Source organism: Ictalurus punctatus, unplaced genomic scaffold (assembly GCF_001660625.3).
Source record: "Ictalurus punctatus breed USDA103 unplaced genomic scaffold, Coco_2.0 Super-Scaffold_100068, whole genome shotgun sequence".
Classification (NCBI taxonomy): Eukaryota; Metazoa; Chordata; class Actinopteri; order Siluriformes; family Ictaluridae; genus Ictalurus; species Ictalurus punctatus.
In genome coordinates, this window is record NW_026521091.1 from 430,481 (window position 1) to 453,246 (window position 22,766).

The following is a 22,766-nucleotide window of genomic DNA, read 5'->3' on the forward strand; positions in this document are numbered from 1 at the left end:
ATATATATAGTACATATATATAGTAACTATACCAGGGCCCCAGTTCCTAAACTCACCTTTCTTTGGTAATAGGGTCAGAACCACTCTACAACACCTCAATGGCAGCTTGCCATGCTTCGGACTATCCTGTAGCACATCTAGCAAGCCCTGCCCTAATATGCACCAGAAAGCCTTGTAGAGCTCCACTGAGAGCTCATCGATACCCAGTGTCCACCCATTCTCCATACCACTGAGTTCAGCCTCTAGTGCATCTGGTGTACGCTCCTTATCAAGCTTGCCTTGCTTAGTTTGGGTAGCTTGCTCATGCTCGCTTTTATACAGCTTTGAATAAAAACTGACTGAGTGCTTGATATATGAGGTCTCCTGATTTCTGTATAAGCCTTTTCTGTCAATTTCTTTGCTCAAGACAAAATAAGACCTTAGATGGAGCATCCATCTCTGTTACGCTTTTTAAGCATGAGTGAACCAGTGCTCCCTGCAGCGTTGTATCCAGCACGTCAGCCAGTGCAGTTTTTTTCTCTTCCAGAACCTCAATGTGGCTTTTGATTGTCTGTGGACTCTGGAAACTCCAAGAGATCTACTACTTCAATCTCCAGAACTTTAAGAGATCCGGTGTTGTCCTTAGATACATTGTGTACTGTTCACATTTGCATCCTTTCTGCACCTAGAATAGTAGCACACACACGCACACACACACACACACACACACACACACACACACACACAAACCTCATTCCCAAAACACATTATCAATTTTAAAAGTGTTCCTTTCAAAACAATTTCTCCATCATAAGACTGTGGAATAAAAGTGTAATAAAAATCATTTAGTAAAATTAAAAACACCTTTATTTAATCTTTGTGTTTGAGATTGCATCATTTTTTGTTTGAAGTAGAAAAATGTGCCTCAAGCAGTACATCAACATAGGAAAAATGTATTTTAAACAAGATGATATCTATACAATAGAACTATACTGTGTTATGACACTATACTTATGAAATGAAACTGAACCTATAGGCTTCACTGTAATTTCCAAAGAACATATATCTCTGTTGTAATTAGGCCGACATTGTTTGTTTGAACGAGATCAGGTCAGTATGTGTTTGTGTTAAACAGCACAGTAATATAATGCGAATCATATTCTGCATACAGTGGGTAGTACCCGCTCTTCTGTTCTCATCTCCATCATCTTCTCTTTTTCTTTTTCTCTCAGTCTCATCTTGTCCCTGTTGCTTCCCTTCCCAAACTGAGCTTTAATTGATGCAGTCTTTTCATTTTCATCTGTGTCAGTAAAGAAAGTAAACACGAGGTAAATTGATATTTATTTGTAAATGGTACCAGCCTCTGCTAGCATAATCTTGCAATAAAAATATATAGCGGTACATCATCATTTTAACATGTATTTCAACCCTACACATATGGCTATGAAAGAAAAGCATATCATTATCAGTCTGTCACTGGATGGATGGAATTAATGTTGGCTGGCAGCTAGCACAGGAGCTATTTGTCAGATGATGTCTGACTGGGTGAGGATGAATCATGGCTCTGAACTACAAGCAGACGACTAGTACAATTCTCTCATAATACTTCAGCGGATTAAGGTGCCTGCCCTGCCTGGTTTGTTAACATTGTCCAGCACAGTGGAGCACAAAGCCCACCTCCCAGCCCATTTCATTGGTCCACTCAAGCAAGCGGTCACCTGAGAAGGTCGGTTATCTTTGCGTTGCATGACCTTTGTTCGCCTCACAACTCATGACCTTTGTGGCACCAAAACTTATTAGGTAATTATTTTATGACTTTTAATATACACCTCGGAAAAAATGTTTACACATTAATCACATAAAGTGCAGTTTTCACTGTCAGTGTGATCCTGCATAACCCTTTTTTTGGTAATTGGGAATGTTGTGGATAAAAAATGTCATAAAATAAACATAAGGGAGACCTAGCATCCAGCAAAGGGGAGAAGAAGGACTGATGACGGGCACCTAGACACATAGAAGCGGGATTAGGCGGACATTGACAAATTAGAATTACACTTTAAAGATCTTTAAGAGCAGTAATAGTCAAAAAAGTCAAAAAGAGGTATACGAGCTGAGCTGAGGCGTGCTACCACAAGCACACACACACACACACATACCCACACACTCTCGTACAGTCAAGGGCAGGCAAGTAGACATAACACACACACAATCTCTCTCACACACACATACTATTATAACTTTATAAGAATAATAAAAAGGAATATTTAGATATTATAAATGTAATATCGTATAATATATATATATATATATATATATATATATATATATATATATATATATATATATATATATATATATATATACTCTTTATAAAAACTCGTTTCTTGTCTCGCAAGGAAGGCCTTAATCTTAAGAGAACCATGAAGAGAGCCAGTTATAAGGGTGGCTGGGTCAAACTGCCCCCCCCCCCCCCCCCCCCCCGAGATAACGATAAGACCAAGGTCACATTAGATTGTTTAGTCTCCTCCACTTTCTATTCTCTAGGTAAATCAAAACTGAAGTTTCTGATGCCCTAGGTAACTGAAAAATGAAGTTTCTGATGCCCTGAGTGACTGAAAACTCTGGTTTCTGGTCCTCTGAGTAACTAAAAACTCAGGGTTTTTATTTTCTGGGTTATTGGAAATGCCTGGGTTCTGATTTTATGTGTAAATTAAAACCCCTGGTTTCAATTCTATGTGTAAGTGAAATAGGCCTTTTCTGGAACATAAGAGTAAGGTAAATGAGCTCTTTTTAACCCTATTGGTAGTGAGATCATAGTCTTCTTGAAACATATGGGTTATTTAGTGTGTAAATACAGTATAAATACTGGAGCTTAAGCTCAGGGTATGGGGATCACTTCTGAGAATTCTCATCTGTGTGGATCTCGTGTGGTGGAACGGAACAATAAAGCTGGACCCTTGCTTCTTCTCACTCACGGCTGGTGTATTTTTTCTATTTCCAACTGGGCTCAGAGGTAGATGTGAGTATTGGCTTCTAAGTTGAATTTTAAATGTTTTTGGGTAATAGGCTAAATTTGAGCCAACAGGAATCATTATATGTCCATATGTTCATCTTACTGTCTCATACTTTTGACTGTTTTCCTCAGTCTGTGAAAGTATTTTGTTGGAAGAAGGTTCCCCTGTGCACCAGTGTCCAATTTACAGGGTAGAGTCACATCTAAATGAGCTTTACACTCATCCTTGGTACTCACATTGTCCACCACAGCCTCCTTTAAGAACTGCTTGTCCTCATTGCTGTCACTAGAACTAGAACTTTCTTTTTAGTTAAGTACTTACTAACCACTTACTATTCACTCCACCTTACATAACCCTGCCTTTATTTACGCTGTGTGATCTAACCCTAGGCTGGGTCGTAACAGTGCACATTGTCCATTGCTGCTGCAGGATGACTTTCTGCGTCAAAGGATTTAAGTTGCAAATTCATTCTCTGACGCCTGACAAATGCAAATGACTTTATCCAAAGTCAAATCAATTTCTCTGAGTAGTTGCCTTCTTACTTTCTTCTCCAAAATGCGATAACTATTTGATCCTTGATCATAGAATCAGTCAAACTCTCGGTTGCATGATTGTTTTTTCAGGTTTTTCAATCGGTAACATATCGCTCAGTGTCATCACATATCGTTCAGTATTGTCCCATATCGCTCAGTATCATCACATATCATTCAGTATCGTCACATATTGCTTGTCATCAGTTCAAACAGCCCAATCAAAATCTTCCTCGTAAAGTATAAATAATTCCTCCATAAATATACTATAAAGATATAGACTTATATGCTGCGGCTTTAAACTACAACAGTTGGGGGAAGGTGCACTTCCTAAACCTGCCCACACGAAGGCAGTGAAAATCCATCCAGAGCAACACACAGCGCTGCCTGAAACTCTCTTTATCATTTTTACTTCATCACCCTTTAGTCTTTCTTCTATAGTTTCTTTCTAATTTCTTTCTGTTGTTGTTATTATAATTATTATCATTAGTAGTCTTATGATTATGTTTATAATTACTATTTCTATTAGTACTATCCATACGTGTATTATTAGGATTAGCAAATGACTTCTAAAAACTGTCCATCAAACCATCATGCTAGACCTCTGTACATGATGTCATTATAGTTCACTGCCCCCCCCCTCTCTCTCTCTCCATATAAACTTATACTTGACTTCTTGAATTATAAAAACAGCTGCTAAATTAATAATTGTGTGCCGATTTAATGTAAGCAAGAAAGGTTAAACATGTTCTCTATTTGTTTTTTTTTGTTTGTTTTTTTACAAGTATATGTATTTCGTCAATGCTGCTACAAGTATATTACTATTATTTCCCTAACAATAATATAGCCTTATATTAGTCAAGCTCCATTCAGCTCACACAACACCACCTCTCAGACCTTCACATGGGAATATTTACAAAAGGGGGGAAAAAAGTTTACATTTAAAATTTACAAGGGTCTAGGTTAGATTTCGTCATTGGTGGGGATGTAAAAGTCTGCAGAGCACATACACTTTAGAATAATGTTCCTTAACGTAAATCATCACCTACAGTACATAAGATCATCAAAAGATTCAGACAATCTGGAGAAATCTTTGTGCGCAAGGGACAAGGGTGAAAATCAGTATTACATGCCCTTATGTAATATTAAGTATTAAGTATAATATATAAGTATTCTGGCCCTTAATTGGCACTACATTAAAAACAGGCCTGATTCTGTAATGGAAATCACTCTATGGTCTCAGAAACACCTGCAGAACTCACTGTCTAGGAACACAATTCACCATGCCATCCACAAATGCTGGTTAAAGCTCTATTATGCAAAGAAGAAGCCATATGTGAACGTGTTCTTCGCCGTCTTCTCTGGGCCAAAGCTCATTTAAAATGGACCGGGGTGAAGTGGAAATCTGTTCTGTGGTCAGACGAATCCAGGTGCTGAACCAGGTGTCCAGGTGCTGAACCGGCCTGCCTGCAGTCCAGACCTGTCACCAATTGAAAACATTTGGCACATCATGGAATGACAAATATGACAAAGAAGACCCAGGACTGTTGAGCAGCTAGAATCCTGTATCGGACTCGAATGGGACAACCTTCCTCTCCCAAAACTCCAGCAACCTGTCTCCTCAGTTCCCAGACGTATACAGAGTGTTGTTAAAAGAAGAGGGGATGCTACACAGTGGTACACATGACCCTGTTCCAACTTTTTAAAGATGTGTTGCTGCCATCAAATTCAATATTACATTGTTTTTCCCTTAAAATGGTACATTTCCTCAGTTTAAACATCTGATTGTGATTAAAATACGGGTTTATGAGATTATTTACATTTTACACAGTGCCCCAACTTTTTTGGAGTTGGTGTTGTATTTCACTACTGAATGGGCTCATACACAAAATACACAAAATACACCATAATTTAAAGCTCAATAGCATTTGAAGAGAATGACTTAAAGTCACACAATAAACTGTAAAATGTTCATCTAGATGTCAGGTGTAACGCACACCTTTTAGATTTTTGTTATTTAATCCTACAATGCATGAACCAAGAAACCTACACAATATTTGTATTATTATTTGTAAAATTATGACCTAATAATAATAATAATAATAATAATAATAATAATAATAATAATAATAAACGGAGCAGATCCCCCACCCCGTACTATGTAAAGCGCTTTGAGAGTCTAGAAAAGTGCTATAGAAATGTAACTGCAACTAATTAAATAAATAAAGGAAAAATACAGCACTTCAAACATGACTTAGACAAAAGTTTATTTGGTTAAAATCTCACACAAAAATCTCTTTAATCTCACAAAAAATCTCTATAAAAAGTCTCTTTATATAATCCCCTCTGAAAGTATTGGAACAGCAATTCTTTCAGAAATTTGGGATGGTGCTCCCAGCTGGCATGATGTTCTATACTTCAAAGCATGCACAGTGTCCCCTTGGTGTGCCCCTGGATTCTTGGAAATGCCCCTGGATTCTTTGCACACAGTTGTGCTTGGCCTCTCTGATAGCCCGGGACAGATTGGCCTGCTCATTCAAAATGGCCACCACGATTTCACGGTCTTCAGTCCCACTGAAATTTAAAAAACTGAAACTGAAATTTAAAAAGACTTGGATTTATACTGGAGTTTCCACTTTGTTGAAATGTCCAAAAATTTATATTTTCTAACTCCAGTTAAAGAGAGCTACAATATGATATACGTTTTTAAAAACTTGGCGAAGATGACATTCAAATGTACACGTTACATCCCCAGCACTGAATTATGAAGGGACTTGTCCAGTGTATGAATATGGTCAATAAAACCCCAGACTGTGGTCGTTTTGAATATTTCCTTATGTTCACAGGACATAAAAGATTAATCATAAACAGAAGCGACTGTAAGTAACAGAAACAGAACAAACCACCTTTCAGTGTGTTCCATTGAAGGGTGAAATCAAAAACATTCGTCTTTGTCTTTGCCAATTTTCCACCTTTCTGTTACAATTGATCTCCTTTAAAGTGTGTCCTTCCTGACCATTTTGAGCTATACATACATATATATATATATATATATATATATATATATATATATATATATATATATATATATATATATATATATATATATATATATATATATATATATATATATATATATATATGAAAGGAAATTCTCTTAACATGTTCCCTCTTATATTATGAACTGCTATCAAATACCTATGACGAATGTATACATTTAATTACCTGGTGGGAGGTGGAAGGCAAACGTGCTTAGCACTAAGCCACCGTGTGCCCCACTCTGGTCTCTTTAATTTAATAAAAATGTGACACACAGAATAGCACAATGCGCTATCAAATAAATTGTGGGTGACTGTGTTTTCTTTATAGTGTATATGCACTGTGAATGACTTCTTATTTAAAAACATAAATGTAACTGACTTGCTGCTTTATTAAATCATAGCAACTTGAGATATCCAGATATCAGGATATATTATTTCAATGTAAACTTACAAACAACAGTTCTATGTCAAGAATCGAGGGTATGTTCTTTAAAAAGTAAATAATAATAATAATAATAATAATAATAATAATAAATATAATGCTGCTGTTAAACAGTTCAGAAGCTCCGTGTATTGTTTGTGATATGTCAAAACTAGACAACGCAGGCCAAGAGAGTGACCATCATGCCCAAGGATATTCAGCTGGTCCAGCGTATTCGTGGAGAGCACGTGTAAACCACAACTCCGTCTAATATACACAAAGGCTCTTTTAAGAGCCACTTCATCGTCTCAGAAAACAGCAAATTTTCTTTCTTGGGCAGTTTGAATATTTAGAACGAGGTACAGAGAGAAGGGGACACGTGTCTAGGAGTGGCACCTTGAGGGTGTTTGTGCATGTATTTGCCAATGGGAAGGGTGAATTGGAAAAAACACAATGCATGGTAGGTGCTATTCCAGTAGGTGGAAGTGATGTCAGGCCAGTAGCAAACATCAGTACATTCTTGAGTGACACTTCAGTTTGGTGTTCTACAAGGACAAACAAAAATAATTATGGAATTTCAAACATAGCTAGAAAAAAATACCCCAAAATGTCTATCACTTACTTTCTTCGGCGGAACACAAATTGTGAACTTTAGAAGAATAACCTGCTTCCTCTTTTTCATACAACAGTAATGGATAATTGATCAATGGATCTACTAGCTTTCAAGCTTCAAAAAAGGCACAAAATATTGTAACTGTATTCCATTACAACCTGTACATTTACACGGACAGCAATAATCTAATTATTGACCTTATTCTGAATAAACAAACATAGATCGATTAACGGCACATATTATAACGTCTCCATGCCACACCGTCCCCTCCAGAGTTTCCCGTATCAACATACAGTTCGTCTTCGTTATGGGACCGATACGGATTTGGTTGTTTCATTTTTAATTTTACAAAAAGCTTCAAGTGCAGTTGAATGGGGTAATTTTTTATAAACTCAGCTATTGTCTTGTGGACTATACGTAAACATCTGTTATGCGAAATAGTTTATTCAGGACAGGACAGAATAAACAACATGGGATTTTTATGATCAATCTTATTTTGTTAAGGGACAGTAGAACATATTAAATTAGCATTAGCGCCATGTTCCAGAAAGTTCTAACCAAACATTCAGGAAAATAGACAATTGGAACAAAAAGTTAAAAAAAAAGTAGTAAAAGAGGAAAAGGAATAAACGAGGAGTTTGTGTCTTGTAGAGCAATAAAAACTTCATAAAAAATATGTCGAGCTGTGAGAATCAGCATTTGTCACGATGATGCCAAACGTTCTGCGTCTCCCGACTCTGCTGTTATCCCGAAGAAACACTGAGAGATCAAGGTTTTGTTTGTTTACATCAGATGTACTGCAGCTGTGAATAAATAGACTAACGGATATCTTAAAGTAGCTAGATAACGTGTAGTCATTGAACAGGGGTGAATAGCTATTGAATTGCAGTACATAATTCAATAAGGTTTGAGAATGGAAGAGCTGATCGTTAAATACATCGCCAAGCACGGCTCACAGGGAATGTATGACGGGATAGAGAATGTTGCTGATAAGCCGTATGAGTGGGCTATCTCCCGGTTTGAAAATTATCCCAAAATGCCTAGAAATAAAAAAAGGAAAAGTTGCAAATGCACTTCAAGCGGTTTTTGCCTCGTATAAAGTGACTAAGTGAAGACTAGATGAAGTGGAGGCTGAAAATACACACCTTCATTCTAGACTCAGTCACGGCTTAATGTCTATTAAATGTACCAGGCTAGTGAAAAGATCTGGAAAGAGGAAAAGATCAGAATGCAGAAGGAGATTGCACGTCTTAAAACTAACAATAACATGCTTAGATCATCCGTTGAAACATTGTCCCGTGAGTTGGATGAAGCACAGGCTACTTGTCAATTTCTGATAAATAGTACAGTTGAGAAAAACACCTTTGAGAGATCTGTGGGTGCCATGCTTTGTAACAGATTTTCAGGTTTTCAGGAAGTCGGTGATGAGGGTTGGGAGAGAGATTCTCTCTCCCATTTAGCAGTAGTCAACACTCTGACTGCACAGTTGGATTTCCCATGGCACCAGTTCACTTCACTACTACCATGCATAATAGTGAAGAAGGGGAGGGGCCGATGACACACGACGGTCAGAGGGTTTAATCCAAACAAACTAGAAGCTGTGATTAAGAATATTGGAAAATTTGACCCCATCAATCCTTTAGAGTTTTGGAAAAACCTGGAGTAATATTCAGACGTGTACAAGTTTACAGATGGTGACGCATGCGTGGTGCTGACTCTGTGTCTGCCCGATACTCTGTCCGGAGCCTTATATGAGAAAGTGAAGGTCAGAACTGCAAATAAATTGGAAAGGAAACAGGCATTGCTTGAAGTTTTAGGAATGATGTCAGTTGACTGGGATAAAATAGCTGAGATGACCATGAGGAAAGGGGAGCACCCAGTGGCATTTTCGGAACGGTTATAAAACGTATTTAAAACGTTCAGTGGTAATCCTGATATTACTCAGGATGATGTCAGCTTCAAATCTGCCCTATTTAGCAAGTGTGAACCACTCACTCATTCTGCTGTGGCAATGCATGTGACAGATCTCTCCAAGTATAGTGACATTATTGCAAAAATGACACAGTTTTACAACAATAATTCTATTTCAAAGAAATCTCATCCCGTGTCAGCAATAGGCATTATAAAGCCCTATTGAAAATGAAAATGGAAATGAAGGTTCATGGAGGTGACCCACCCTCTCTCAGACAGTACAATTATCCAGAAGCCTTACATACAGTGTACTGTGGATTCACTGTTAGAACAGAGTATTAACAGGCCTTGCGTTTTCAAATAAAGCTTTATTGAGAGATTTCACAAATCATTACATAGACTTGTTAACAATTGTATTGTTACGCCACGGCCAGCAGAGGGCACTGCGGTACGGCCGCTGACTGGTCACGTGACTCTTTTGTTTTCGTTCACTTCCCGCTTGGACACTGAGTTAAGTTTATGTCTCTGATTTGCCACAGGTGCCCATGTTTTGAGTTAATTAGGTTTGTTAGTTAAACCCCCCCGTGTGATTGCGCACAGGGCGCAGTATTATAGTTGGTTTAGTTCGCCAAGTGAAGGAAGTATACCGGTATGTGCTAATGTGTAGCATGCTAGCGGTTGTAGTTAGGGGACCAGAGTGTGTAGAGTCAGTAGAGACCGCGCTCCCTGTGTTCGTTTATTTGTTTCTGGTTTAAGTAATAAAGACTGTGACCTGCACCTGCATCCGCCTCCAGTCTCGTTCCGTGACATGTATGTCACAGTAGTTCGATACAGTTAAATCGCACACATGTGTTCACAATAATTTACCACATATTTACACCTCACATCTCTTCAAAAACACAATAAAGTCCATGGGTGTTTATTTTTTGGTCTTCTGCCATTTTTCTTTTGTCTTTGTAATTCACTCACAATCTGTTTAAAGACCCTCTCAGCAGGGATGTGGCACTGATTAATAATCATATTACACCTTGTTTTCCAGATTTTATCATTGACGGTGCATATAACAAACCAGTAAATGTATTTTACTTTTTTTTTTTTGGATGAAAAATTTCATACCTCATGGTTTTCTCACATATATTTATATCCAGTCCAATGTTTTTCAGTTTTTGTCATATTTCCACTGAGCGTGAGTGTATTAAAAGGTGGTCAGTGGTTTCCTCCTCATTACCGTTATTAACAGGAAATTCTGTCGTGGTAACAAAACAGCTCCATTTAACTATACACCGAACCGCTAATCTATTAACACTTATTAACCATACAACATCACCAACATGTTCTGTGATATCTTTTGTATTAATATTTTAATACACTGCTCACTTTCAGTTATTGTGAGGTGTTAATATTCTACCATACCTTCGTATTCATATTCAGTTCTTTTTTTATAAATACTTTTGCTGGATAAATGAACCCAGTCTAGTTTTAGATGTTCGTACTTACATGTAAAATCTCCATACAGGAATTTATAAAAGATCATGTTTTGTCTATCCCTGCCTCTTTTTTCTTTCATGTTTTTAATTCAACTATCCAGTCAGCTCCTCTGTTCATGGCTTGTGACACATTTTTACACAACTCTATTTTTAATTTAATACTGAGGTCGATTGCTAATAGTCCCTAAGCTCTTCCCATTTAAATAAGAGTGACCTCTTCATCACTTCTCTGTTATCACCCCAAATTAATCACACATATTTTATTAACTTTAATTATACATTTGTTGTCAGGAGGGAAGATGGTGGCTAAGAGTAATCATTTGGAAAGCACAAAAGTTTTGATTTGGATTCTGGTTTTGTAATTAGTGATTTTCCAGGTATCGATTTCCGCTTTAATTTCTTGTTCTTTTCCCCCCGATTTCGTTCTGCACATTGTGTGCTTGTTGGTCAAGCCCAGTAATTTGATCTGTTCTTTTATTTTTATATTTAGCAGTGGGGGCGCTACTGCACATCCACACCACTTCCGTTTTATTCTGATTTAATCTAGCACCGGATGTCTCTTCAGAACATTTACGAAGTTTATTTATTGTGTCTAATTCTGTTTGCTTTTAATTAAAACTGTAATGTCATCTCCACAAGCAGTAATTTTAGTTACTTTCTTGGTTGATGTTGTGACTCCTTGTATTCTCGGCTCGTTTTTAATCTTGTGTAATAAAGAGCTGATTGTGATAATATAAAGTGCTGCGCTTAAAGGACAGCCCTGTTTTACCCCTCGGTCAATTTCAACACATCAGTCAAACATCCGGTAACGTTGATCTTAGATTTTTTATACAGTGTTTTAATCATGTTAATAAACTTCTCCGGAAAGCCGTAATGGTCCATTACACACCATAAATATTCTCGCGATATTAGATCAAATGTTTTTTTTGGTCCAAGCCAACAATAAAGAAATTTTTATCCGGTGTGTTTATAATAACTTCTCTTGCTCTTCCCAAATTACCCCACATGTATCTGCCTTTAATCGCACACATCTGCTCGATCTCTATTATTTTATTTAGCTTGTCATTCTTCCGATTTACGATTATTTTAGTGATGATTTTATAGTCAAAATTCATTAAACTTAGGGTGAAGTCAGCTAAAATGGGCTATCATGTAAAATGGGGCAGATAAGGTTGGAGCCTCATAGCCTTTTAAGATTTTACAGCCAATCACAATAACGGATCTTACATTGCTTCAACAACACTATTTGACAATAGTTTTGATTGGTCTAAGGTTCTTAAAGTGGGCGGGGCAGAGTGTTATATGAAGCATGTCAGAGAAATTGTAAGGTAAGTGATCATGGCACAGTAAATTTCATTCATCATTAATAAGGGTGATAAAGCAAATATAAGTACACTTACCAATGAAGCAAAAGCTCTATGAACAATGTTCTGACAGACTCTGTCAAATACAATGTTTAAATTTTAAAAGAAACTTTGATTTTTGTGAAAAGTCATTTTAGGTAGTCGCCCATTTTAGCTTAACCAGCTAGGTAAAATGGGCCACAGTTTTCAGCTAAAATAGGCCGCATACACACACACTCTTACACAGAAATTATACAGAAATTGAGGGTGAAAAATAGGTTCATAGGCCTGGATATACATCAGTACAAAATCTTTCTAAATATTGTGCATTTCAGACAGTATGGCAGGAGGACAGGCAAAGAAAGGAAAAAGAGAGAGAAGAAGAAAAAAGAGAAAGGGAAAGGAAGATGTCAGTACAACCAGTGGAGAGAGGACAGAATGAGGCATGCCATTAATGAATACCAGGAGATAGTTGATAGAGGACAAACAGTAAATGTTTACTTTTTAACAAGGGCTTGGAACATTCCAAAGATGACTTTGTATAGACGCATTAGTGGCAAAGTGGCTGGCTCTGGCTATGCATCTGGGAGGAAGCAGTACCTGCCAGTAGACTCTGAGAAGAACTGGCCAGTCTTATCAAGCTCCTCTCCAAAAGAGGCTTTCCCCCTTACCAAAAGAGATGTCCAGGGAATTGCATTTAATTACGCAAAGACCAATAATATCAAAGGCTTCTCTGAAGTAAAAGGCACTGCTGGGTATTACTGGCTTTGAAATTTTTAAAACAGAATCCAGACCTCAGCATCAGGACACCAGAGGCCCTTTCAGCAGCAAGAGCAGCAGGGCTGAACCCTGGTGTGGTAGGAAAGTGGTTTCCACAGTATGAAGACCTGCTGGAGGAACTTGCAATCAGAGATGTTCCGTCACATCTTTGGAATTGTGATGTATTTGTCCTGCAAGATCGGTTTTACTCTACCCATGTGGTTGGGGAGGTGGGTAAACCCTATGTAGAGGTTACTGCTGGGGAGAAAGGAGAGACCACGGCAGTCCATCAGCATTCAATGCAGCGGGAACATTTAGGGTGTGCTGCTGTCAGTGCAACTTATTGTACCACGAGAGCTGTGGAGAAGATGTGCTTTCTATTAAATGAAATATATTTACGGTGTTGCTGCTATGGCACACTGAACACAATAGCGTCAATTTACTGTTAAAATGTGTTGTTATCTTTTTGTATTGGCCCATTTTAACTGAACAGCCGGCCCAATTTGCCTGAACATTGTGTTGTTGCTCAAGAGGATACATGTCGATACTCTAACTCTCATAATTTTAAAACAATTATACTTTTTCAGATTTTAAAAGAAATATATATATATTGAAGAGACCCATGCTAATTTATAAAAAATATCATATCAAGCATAGCTTATTTGATGGTGGTATAAACCATTTACCAAAAAGTGGCCCATTTTAGCTGTCTTCACCCTATTGATCTCCAGTCATCAAGTTCGGTCGGGTCTCATTTTTTATATATTAATGAAATTACACATCGATAAAACAATTAATTTAAAGTTCCCTCCTGTAGTCCTTCATTATATAAATCAGTTAATAGATCAGAGATGTCTCTCTTACACACTTTATAAAATTTGGTGTGTCAGGTCCCGGGCTTTTCCCCTTGTTTAACTGCATAATCTGTTCTAATACATCCTCTTCCTTAATGGGGTTTTCTAAATGTTGTGTGTCTATATTTCTTAATGGTGAGCACGTCGTTAAAAAAACAGTTTTTTTTCCCTCTATGTTTACCTATGTATATATGTATACCTATAATAGTTCTATCAGCTCTCTGGCTCTTTAGCTCTTTTATAACTTTTTGTGGTTTGCTGTATAGTTTGTGTCAATATCCACCTGTAATTGCACTTTTAAAAACCATTCGTCATTTAATTGCCTTAGTTCCGATTTTATTTTATGTAAACAATCGTCATCGTCTATACATCTGTCTCTTAATAGACCTTGCCTTTCTCCATCATTAACCCTATTTGGGCCTGTCCTCAAACCAAACATGCTGATTGTAATTTAATAATTGATGAGCTAGCAAAGAAAGCTGCTGTGGAAGGAATAACATTTTCAGGTGTCACAGGGCTAAAATCAATTGCAGCTATCAACATTAGAGAACCGGTAGGCCTGAAAAGCACTCAGCGTGACCCTTCAGTAACAGAAGCAATCGGACCGAAGAGCAACGGACAAACTATTGTAGACGGTCTGTTTGCCAAGCATGATGCACAGCTAATCATACATGACAACATGTTAGTGTACAGATGTGGTGACACTCCTGTGTTGATTCCACCTGTAAGATCGCAGCATGATATTTTGTATCATATCCACAATCAGCAGAAATCAAAGGGACAATTTATCTGGATCTCAGAAATATGTGTATAATATCACCTAAAATGACATTCACACAGTTATAGCATGAGAGCAGCAGTGGGACATCAAGAACCATCCCTGAACAAAAGGGCTACGTGACTGTAATTAGCATTCAGAAAGACATTTGTCTCGATAATCCTTTCACCTCACCATTTGGGGTCACACCTGTAACATCCGTACTGTGAGAACAGAATGTGATCAAATCAAATGCTATCCTTAATTTACATTACATACAGAAAACTTGGTTTGAAACAGTATAAATGTCTGTGTTGATATTATTCGGGGTTCACTTTGACTCCCAAAGTGCTTCATGTACTTTATCACTGCCACGCTGTAATAAAGTTATTCTTCTTTGAGATCTTCGACATCCACTTATTTTTTTTCGTACAGAATGCATCACTATTAAGTTAAGGTAAGACTCATTCGCTATACCCTGCACGAAATGGATGGAAAATTTTGAAATTCTCCCACATCATAATGCGTTTTGCCACATTATCCAATCGTTGCAAAAGAACACAATAGAACAATTCATTTTAAATACTTATTGGATTTAACAAATATATATTTTGAACGAGTTTCTTAACACCAACCTATTTGCTATTTCAATGGAGTGTGTGACAATAGTCAGAAGGTCAATAACATTTAACAGCGTCTACTGGTAAAGTATATCGTAGATGGACGTAACCCAGCTAGCCTTTCTATTTGGCAGTGGAACATTGGATGGCAAACATGAAACGCTAGTCCTTTTAATAAACACGGAACACTTCTAAATGATAACGTTTCAAAAACTTAAATTTATCCTATATATCCTTCATCCAACACCAAATGTCAAGGCACCAAGCCAACTTCTCTTCCTCATCTTACTAGGCTCATCAATGGGAATTTAGTTGACTTCCCATAAAATGAGATGCAGAACAACTGAAGGTGATGACTGCACGTGCAGGAAAAGAACAAAGGAATAGCCAAATAGTCCTTTTCAGGACTGGGACAAGTGTCGTGCTTGTACATGTAATGACAAATCATGTGATCAGTGAAGAACTTTCTTTAGCCCTCTATATGTTGTGTGAAATTGTTTAAGCTCCTTGGCACCCAACTGGTGAAGGAACTTGAAATCCACACTCTCTGCCTTTCCAACATATCAATGGCATATTTCGGAGTAATACACTGCATAATACTTCTTGGGTGTGAATGTCTTGTCCTCTTGAATCTTGTCCTGAAACAACAAAAGTAAGAAATTCCAGAGTTCGTTCAGTATCAAATTGGGCAAATGCTTCCTATTTTTTCTTCAGCTGCAATCACATGTTCCTCAAGTCTGTAGAAGTTCAGTACCATCATTTTTGGTGGTGCCCCTGAATAAATTTTGTGAATCTGCATCAAATGACCAACAAAGCAATACTAACATGACTGTAATTTGTACTTTTTGGGTTTCTACCAATTAAGCAGAATACAGATATAAATTTCCCCAAAGAGGAAATTTGTTTCCACCATGGGTGCATAAAAAACAAACACAACACCATAATAAATGATTAATAAATAATTATAATGGTCAGAAGATAGAAGTGGAAGCCTTTATTTGTCAATTATACATTACAGCACAGTGAAATTCTCTTCTTCGCATATCCCAGCTTGTTAGGAAGTTGGGGTCAGAGTACAGGGTCAGCCGTGATTTGGTAACCCTGGAGCAGAGAGGGTTAAGGGCCTTGCTCAAGGCCTCAACAGTGGCAGCACTGGGGCTTGAACCATCGACCTTCTGAGTCATACAGAGCATTAACTGCTGAGCTACCACTGCCCACCATGTATTATTTTTATGTCAAAATAATACAATAAACAGTGATAACGCTGATGAGCTCTGTCTGTGTAAAATACAAAAAAAATTACCTCTGTTTTAGGCGGCGTTGTGTGTTGTGCTGGATGGAGCATGACTGCCCTCCTGTGGCCAAACTCGGAAACGGCAATTTCCCAGAAGCGGCATTCTGTAATTTAGCTTTTAATAATGATGTTTATATGTTTGTAGTATTTAGCCAAGAGTGGGGTAAGAAATATTAGATTATATTAATATTAATATCTCTCTCCTTTTCCCCCTTTATGATAATTATTGATGAAACTCATATTTCATTCAGAGGGCACAGTGGAAAGTGCTTAGCATGTTCACCTCACACCTACAGGGCTGTTGGTTTGATTCTCGCCTGCATGTTCTCCGCATGCTTTGTTTCCTCCACGTACTCCGGTTTTCTCGCCGCTCCAAAGGCATGTGTTGTGGGCTGGTTGGCAACTCTATATTGTGCATAGTGTGAGATTGTCCCCTGCAATGGGTTGGCACCATGTCCAGGGTGTCTCCTGCCTCATGCCTGAATCCCCTGGGATAGGCTCCAGGCTCCCCGTGACCTGTGTAGTATAAGCGGTACAGAGAATAGATGGATGGAAGGATGGAGATTTCATCCATTGCTCTGGATGGATCTTGACTGCCATCATGTGGCCCAGTTTAGGAAGTGCATGTTCCCAAACCATGATTTTTTTAGAGCAGCGTTTCTCTACCTTTTTTCAGTCACGGCACCCTTTGAATATTTTCAAAAAAATTGTGCACCCTACACAAACACTGATGCTAGACAGCGTTAAGCCTGGTTTATACTCGACATGTCCGACAAAAATGACGTCATTGTGGAGTGGGCGGTCGAGCGTGTTGAGTGCGCGAGGCTTCATTTCTCATGGCGGTCTGCACGGCGCCGGATCCGGAAATGAATGACTTGGAGGTGACTCTTGCCGGAAGGTACGATTGTACAGGTATCTCTATGATCCATCCATGCGGGACCATAGAGAGAGAGCCAGATGGCACAAAATTCATGGAAAGGTTTTTAAAATAGTGATTTGGATTTGCTTTGTACATACTGCTGAGATGATAAAGCCAAAGCTGACAGTTTTTTGGAGTGCACCATGTTTTCATTCATCAGTATCGTCTCAAATAAACACAGTCACTACACTACACCATCAGACACAGTGATTACACCTCATTCTGCTGTCTTTATACACAGAGACATTTACACTGATGGTGAACATCCAGAGTGATCATTCTGTAATATCTTTCTTTTCTCTCTGTACATAAAGAGACGTTTACACTGATGGTGAACATCCAGAGTGATCATTCTGTAATATCTTTCTTTTGTTTCTATACATAAAGAGATATTTACACTGATGGGAGAATATAATAATCACCTGGTTTTGTAAATGTGAGAAATGACATCTGCAGGAAGCTCTACTTTTTGCTGATGTCTACAGTAATTGCTAACATTTAGCCTAGAAAATGAGCCTACAATAAATAATAAGTCTATTTAATGAAAGTGAAGGTCCATGTTTAATAAAAATCTTAATAGAATGAATAAAATAAATTGAGGTTGTTTAGTTTAGTTTTATGCATGTTCTCATATTTATAGCTGTGTTTTGTTGTAATGTGACAAGTGATAATCTCAAGGTTTATTGAGTTTTATATGATTATTATTATTATTTTATATATAATTAATTATTATTATTGTTATGGGTCTGTATCTGTCTTATTTTTCTGTGTCTGTGTTATTATTTCAGACATCAGATGTTTCTCATCTATATTAAATGTTTTCTACACATTTGATCATTTTAGAAAATGTTTGAAGGATTTTTACACGCACCCCTGCTCTCATCAGACAGAACCTCGATTGGGAAACATTGGTTACTTACTCATCTGACCAATGTGTTTAACTTACTCTCCATCATCTCCTTTATTCTGAGTAACATTCATTATTCACACAAAAACTACTTACACACCAATCCTCACTAATATCAGGATACTCGCTCTCATTAAGGGAAAACCAGAGAAAATACATTTCTGCAGATATTTAAGTAAACTTACTCAGTGTATGAGTTCTGCTTCTTTATCTAATGATCTGCTGAGTGTTTCTAGCTCCTGTTATTTTATTTTAGTTTATATATTTGTATAGAGCTCTGACGGTTGTTCGTGCACAGCTGAATGAAGTCACGAGATAATAAATGAAGGTAATGAAATGATAATGTGTGTGATGTAGATTTTACCAGACTTTTAATTCTGTTCTCCGTATTTGCAGCGTTTTCAGGCTTATACTTTCAGTATTTACAGGCCTTTGCTCGATGGATCAGAAAGCTGTCTGATAACAAACCATATAACTCTGTGTGTGTGTGTGTTTATTACCCTACCTCACTGCCCCTCCCCCTCTGCAGAATAAACAGGTAGACAGTGAAAGTGAAAGTCAGACTCCATTTTGTGTGGAGGGGAAAATACACCATTTCAGGAGTAAAAACACAGTGAGTATCTACATCTAAAGCTATAATATATAAACACACTGAATGTGCACTAGATGCAGAAGAGTTTTGTGGGTTTGTACTGAAGTTTGAATGTACACAGGTTGTTTTATGACTTGATACCGTGACTATTTCCTGTAAGTGAACTCTGTGCTGATACAGGGTTTGATTTAACACACCGATGTTGGAGTGAAGTGAACGTGTGTCCTGCTGTAATCTGGAGGAGACATGACCTCCAACATGAGTGTGTCTGGAGAACAGGACTTAAAGAGAGACGAGAGGTGAGTTACTTTTCCATTCACCAGCAATAAACACACACCGTCTCATGGAACAGATCTGTATCTCTAAACACACACTAGTTTACAGAGGAACTAGACTTTGGTTTAAGGTGTTTAATAGCAGTGAATATATCACTGATCTGATCTAAGAACAGTTTAGAGAAATCATTCACTGAGAGAAGAGTAAAAAGGACTGTGTAATGTGGAGGAGAAGAGCAGCGTAGCTTTGAGTCAGTGAACTCTACAGGCTTTAAGACCCAGCTGAGTCAGTTATCTGTGATCGGGACTCCTGACATCAGTGTAATTCCTGAGGTATGAGGCGTGTCTCCTGTTTGAATAAGTGTGCAGACTGGAGCTGAATTAAAAAGATGGAATTATTGGTGTTTAATGATGAACACATTGTGTAACAGTGCTGAGACAGCAGAGTATTAATTATTGCTGATATTTCTGTTTAATTCTAGAATGATGGAGGGAAAGAGATCAGACTCACCAGAACCCAGCTGTGTGTCCATGAAGAGTGACGCGTCAATGGATCTCCCATTTACCTTCAGTGACGGAGCCAGTTCTCCTGATGTGAGGTCAGTACAGTGAGGTGTTTTACAGCAGTGTTCCACCTGATCAAACTCACTGGTCTCATTCTGAAGTCCTTCATGATCTTTATCAGGTGTTGAAGCAGTAAAACACTAAACTGTGCAGTGCTGCAGCTCTCGGACTGGCAGTGAGGAAAACTGCTTTAAGAGTTCAGTTCAGCCTGCAGTCCCTGAGCTGGAGGGTCTGTGGTGCTACACAACAACATTTACACCTGGGACATTAATGACTAGATCACTATTCTATTCATAAACATGTTAGTGTCAGTGAGAAATCCTGAAATCAGTGTATTGTGTTAAGAGGATAGTGTTAAATATCTGTCTCTGTATGTATTAGTGTGTGTTGTGCAGCTATGAATACATATAGTCTATATCACATCATGTGTTTTATTTCTTCACAGACCACAACAGAAGAAATCAAACCTCAGCAGAAATCAGTTGGACTCCATATTCAAGGTGTGTGTCTTTTTAATGTGTGTAACTTGTGTGTGAGCAAGGTGAAGGTTTATTTAAGATCATGACAATTTACAGATTTATTGATGTGCAGCAGCATTATGGGTAATCAGACAGAATTTCAGCTGTAACTGTGGTAATAGAAAGAGACTTTTATTCTTTTTATAAAATAAAAGCATCTCTCAGTGTGTAACATTATAATATTTAGATGTGTTCCTGTGTGTTTCTAGCCAGGAGCTGGAACACAAAGTCATCAGTCTGATAAAGAATGAGCTGAAGAGGTTTAGGAAGCTCCTGAATCCAGATTACCCAGCATGCACTGAGAGGGAGGTGGAGGATGAGGAGGATCTGCACAGTGTCAGAGACGGAGCGCTGAAGATCACACTGCACGTCCTGAAGATCATGAACCACACAGATCTCGCTAACACACTGCACAACAGTAAGAGCTCTGAGTCATGGCTTTATTCCATCAGGTTCACTTCAGAGAGAGGAAATAGTTTTAGATAGGAACACTTTTAGTTTGAAGTTCGAGTTTAGTATCATGTACATCTGCTGCTTTTCTGTTCTGTTCGTGGTCCAGCTTGTGGTGACTCTGTACAATGGTCCTGTTCCTTCAGGAATATTTACTACATGAATCAGGAATGAACAGCAGCATTTGAATTTTACATTTAATCCTGTGTTCAGTGATTTTACATTAAAACATCTTATTACTTTGTTTATTAGAACTCGCCTCTGTGTATCAGACAAAGCTGAAATCCAGCCTGAGAGAGAAGTTTAAAAGAATTAATGAAGGAATCTCACAGCATGGAAGCTCAGCACTTCTGAATGAGATCTACACAGATCTCTACATCACAGAGGGTTGGAGTGGAGACGTCAATAATGAACATGAGGTGAGACAGATTGAGACAGCGTCCAGGAGACCAGCAGCACAGGAGACACCCATCAAATGTAATGATCTCTTTAAAGACGAGTCCATCAGAAGAGTGCTGACTAAAGGTGTTGCTGGAATTGGAAAAACAGTCTCTGTGCAGAAGTTCATTCTGGACTGGGCTGAAGGAAAAGCAAATCAGGACGTCACCTTCATGTTTCCACTTCCCTTTAGAGAGCTGAATCTGATGAAGCAGAAACATCTCAGTCTGATGGATCTTCTTCATCACTTTTTCTCTGAAATAAGAAAACTAGAAGTAATAGACTCCTACAAAGTGGTGTTGATCTTTGATGGTCTGGATGAGTGTCGACTTCCTCTAAATTTCCAGAAGAATGAGAGACTGTGTGATGTGACAGAGTCAGCCTCAGTGGATGCGCTGCTGACGAACCTCATCAAGGGGAATCTGCTTCCCTCTGCTCTCCTCTGGATAACCTCTCGACCAGCAGCAGCCAATCAGATCCCTCCTGAGTGTGTAGACCAGATAACAGAGGTACGAGGGTTCAGTGATCCTCAGAAAGAGGAGTACTTCAGGAAGAGGATCAGTGATCGGAGCCTGGCCGATAAAATCATCTCACACATGAAGTCTTCAAGAAGCCTCTACATCATGTGCCACATCCCAGTCTTCTGCTGGATCTCAGCCACTGTTCTAGAGAGAATGTTGGGTGAAGCAGAGCGTGGAGAGGTCCCCAAGACTCTGACTCAAATGTTCACACACTTCCTGATCTTTCAGATCAAACACAAGGACCAAAAGTACCATCAGAAATGTGGCCCTGATCCTCAGCAGACCAGAGAGAGTATCCTGGCACTGGGAAAACTGGCTTTCCAACAGCTGGAGAAAGGAAACCTGATCTTCTATGAGGAAGACCTGAGAGAGTGTGGCATTGATGTGAGAGAAGTGTCAGTGTACTCAGGAGTGTGTACCCAAATCTTCAGAGAGGAGTTTGGGCTTCACCTGGGGAAGGTGTTCAGCTTTGTACATCTGAGTGTTCAGGAGTTTCTGGCTGCTTTATATGCATTTTTCTGCTTTATTTTTAGAAAGACAAATGTGTTAGTGGAGCAAAGCACTGGACATTCTAATTTCTTCAGAAAGTCAGACATGTCTGATCTCCTCAGGAGTGCAGTGAACAAGGCCTTACAGAGTGAGAACGGACACCTGGACCTGTTCCTCCGCTTCCTTCTGGGTCTCTCACTGGAGTCCAATCAGACTCTCTTACGAGGTTTAATGCCCCAGACAGGAAGCAGCTCTCACAGCAAACAGGAAACAGTCAAGTACATCAAGAAGATGATCAGGGAGAATCCATCTCCAGAGAAATCCATCAATCTGTTCCACTGTCTGAATGAACTGAATGATCATTCTCTAGTGCAGGAAGTACAGACTTACCTGAACAGAGGAGATATCTGGTGTCTCAGGGGAACCAGACTCTCTCCTGCTCAGTGGTCAGCTCTGGTGTTTGTGTTACT

The 22,766-nt window shown here is 38.5% G+C and overlaps 2 protein-coding genes across 7 annotated transcripts in view; one reads left to right on the forward strand and one right to left on the reverse strand.

Annotated features, from left to right (window-relative positions):
* The window catches only part of LOC128630844 (uncharacterized), a 320,670-nt gene that overhangs the window by 143,637 nt on the left and 154,267 nt on the right, over positions 1-22,766 (reverse strand). The window lies entirely within an intron of this gene.
* Positions 19,001-22,766, forward strand: part of LOC128630836 (NLR family CARD domain-containing protein 3-like) — a 38,205-nt gene continuing 34,439 nt past the window's right edge. For 3 of the 4 annotated variants that reach the window (XM_053679116.1, XM_053679115.1, XM_053679117.1), the window contains exons 1-5: positions 19,019-19,340; positions 19,799-19,915; positions 20,326-20,380; positions 20,612-20,816; positions 21,101-22,766. The exon at positions 21,101-22,766 is cut by the window's right edge and continues 105 nt beyond it. In XM_053679116.1, the coding sequence (XP_053535091.1) occupies positions 19,288-19,340; positions 19,799-19,915; positions 20,326-20,380; positions 20,612-20,816; positions 21,101-22,766 (2,096 nt within the window). In that variant the 5' untranslated portion in view covers positions 19,019-19,287. Of the gene's footprint in view, positions 19,341-19,798; positions 19,916-20,325; positions 20,381-20,611; positions 20,817-21,100 lie in introns of all 4 variants that reach the window. The other variant, XM_053679114.1, reaches the window with a different exon arrangement.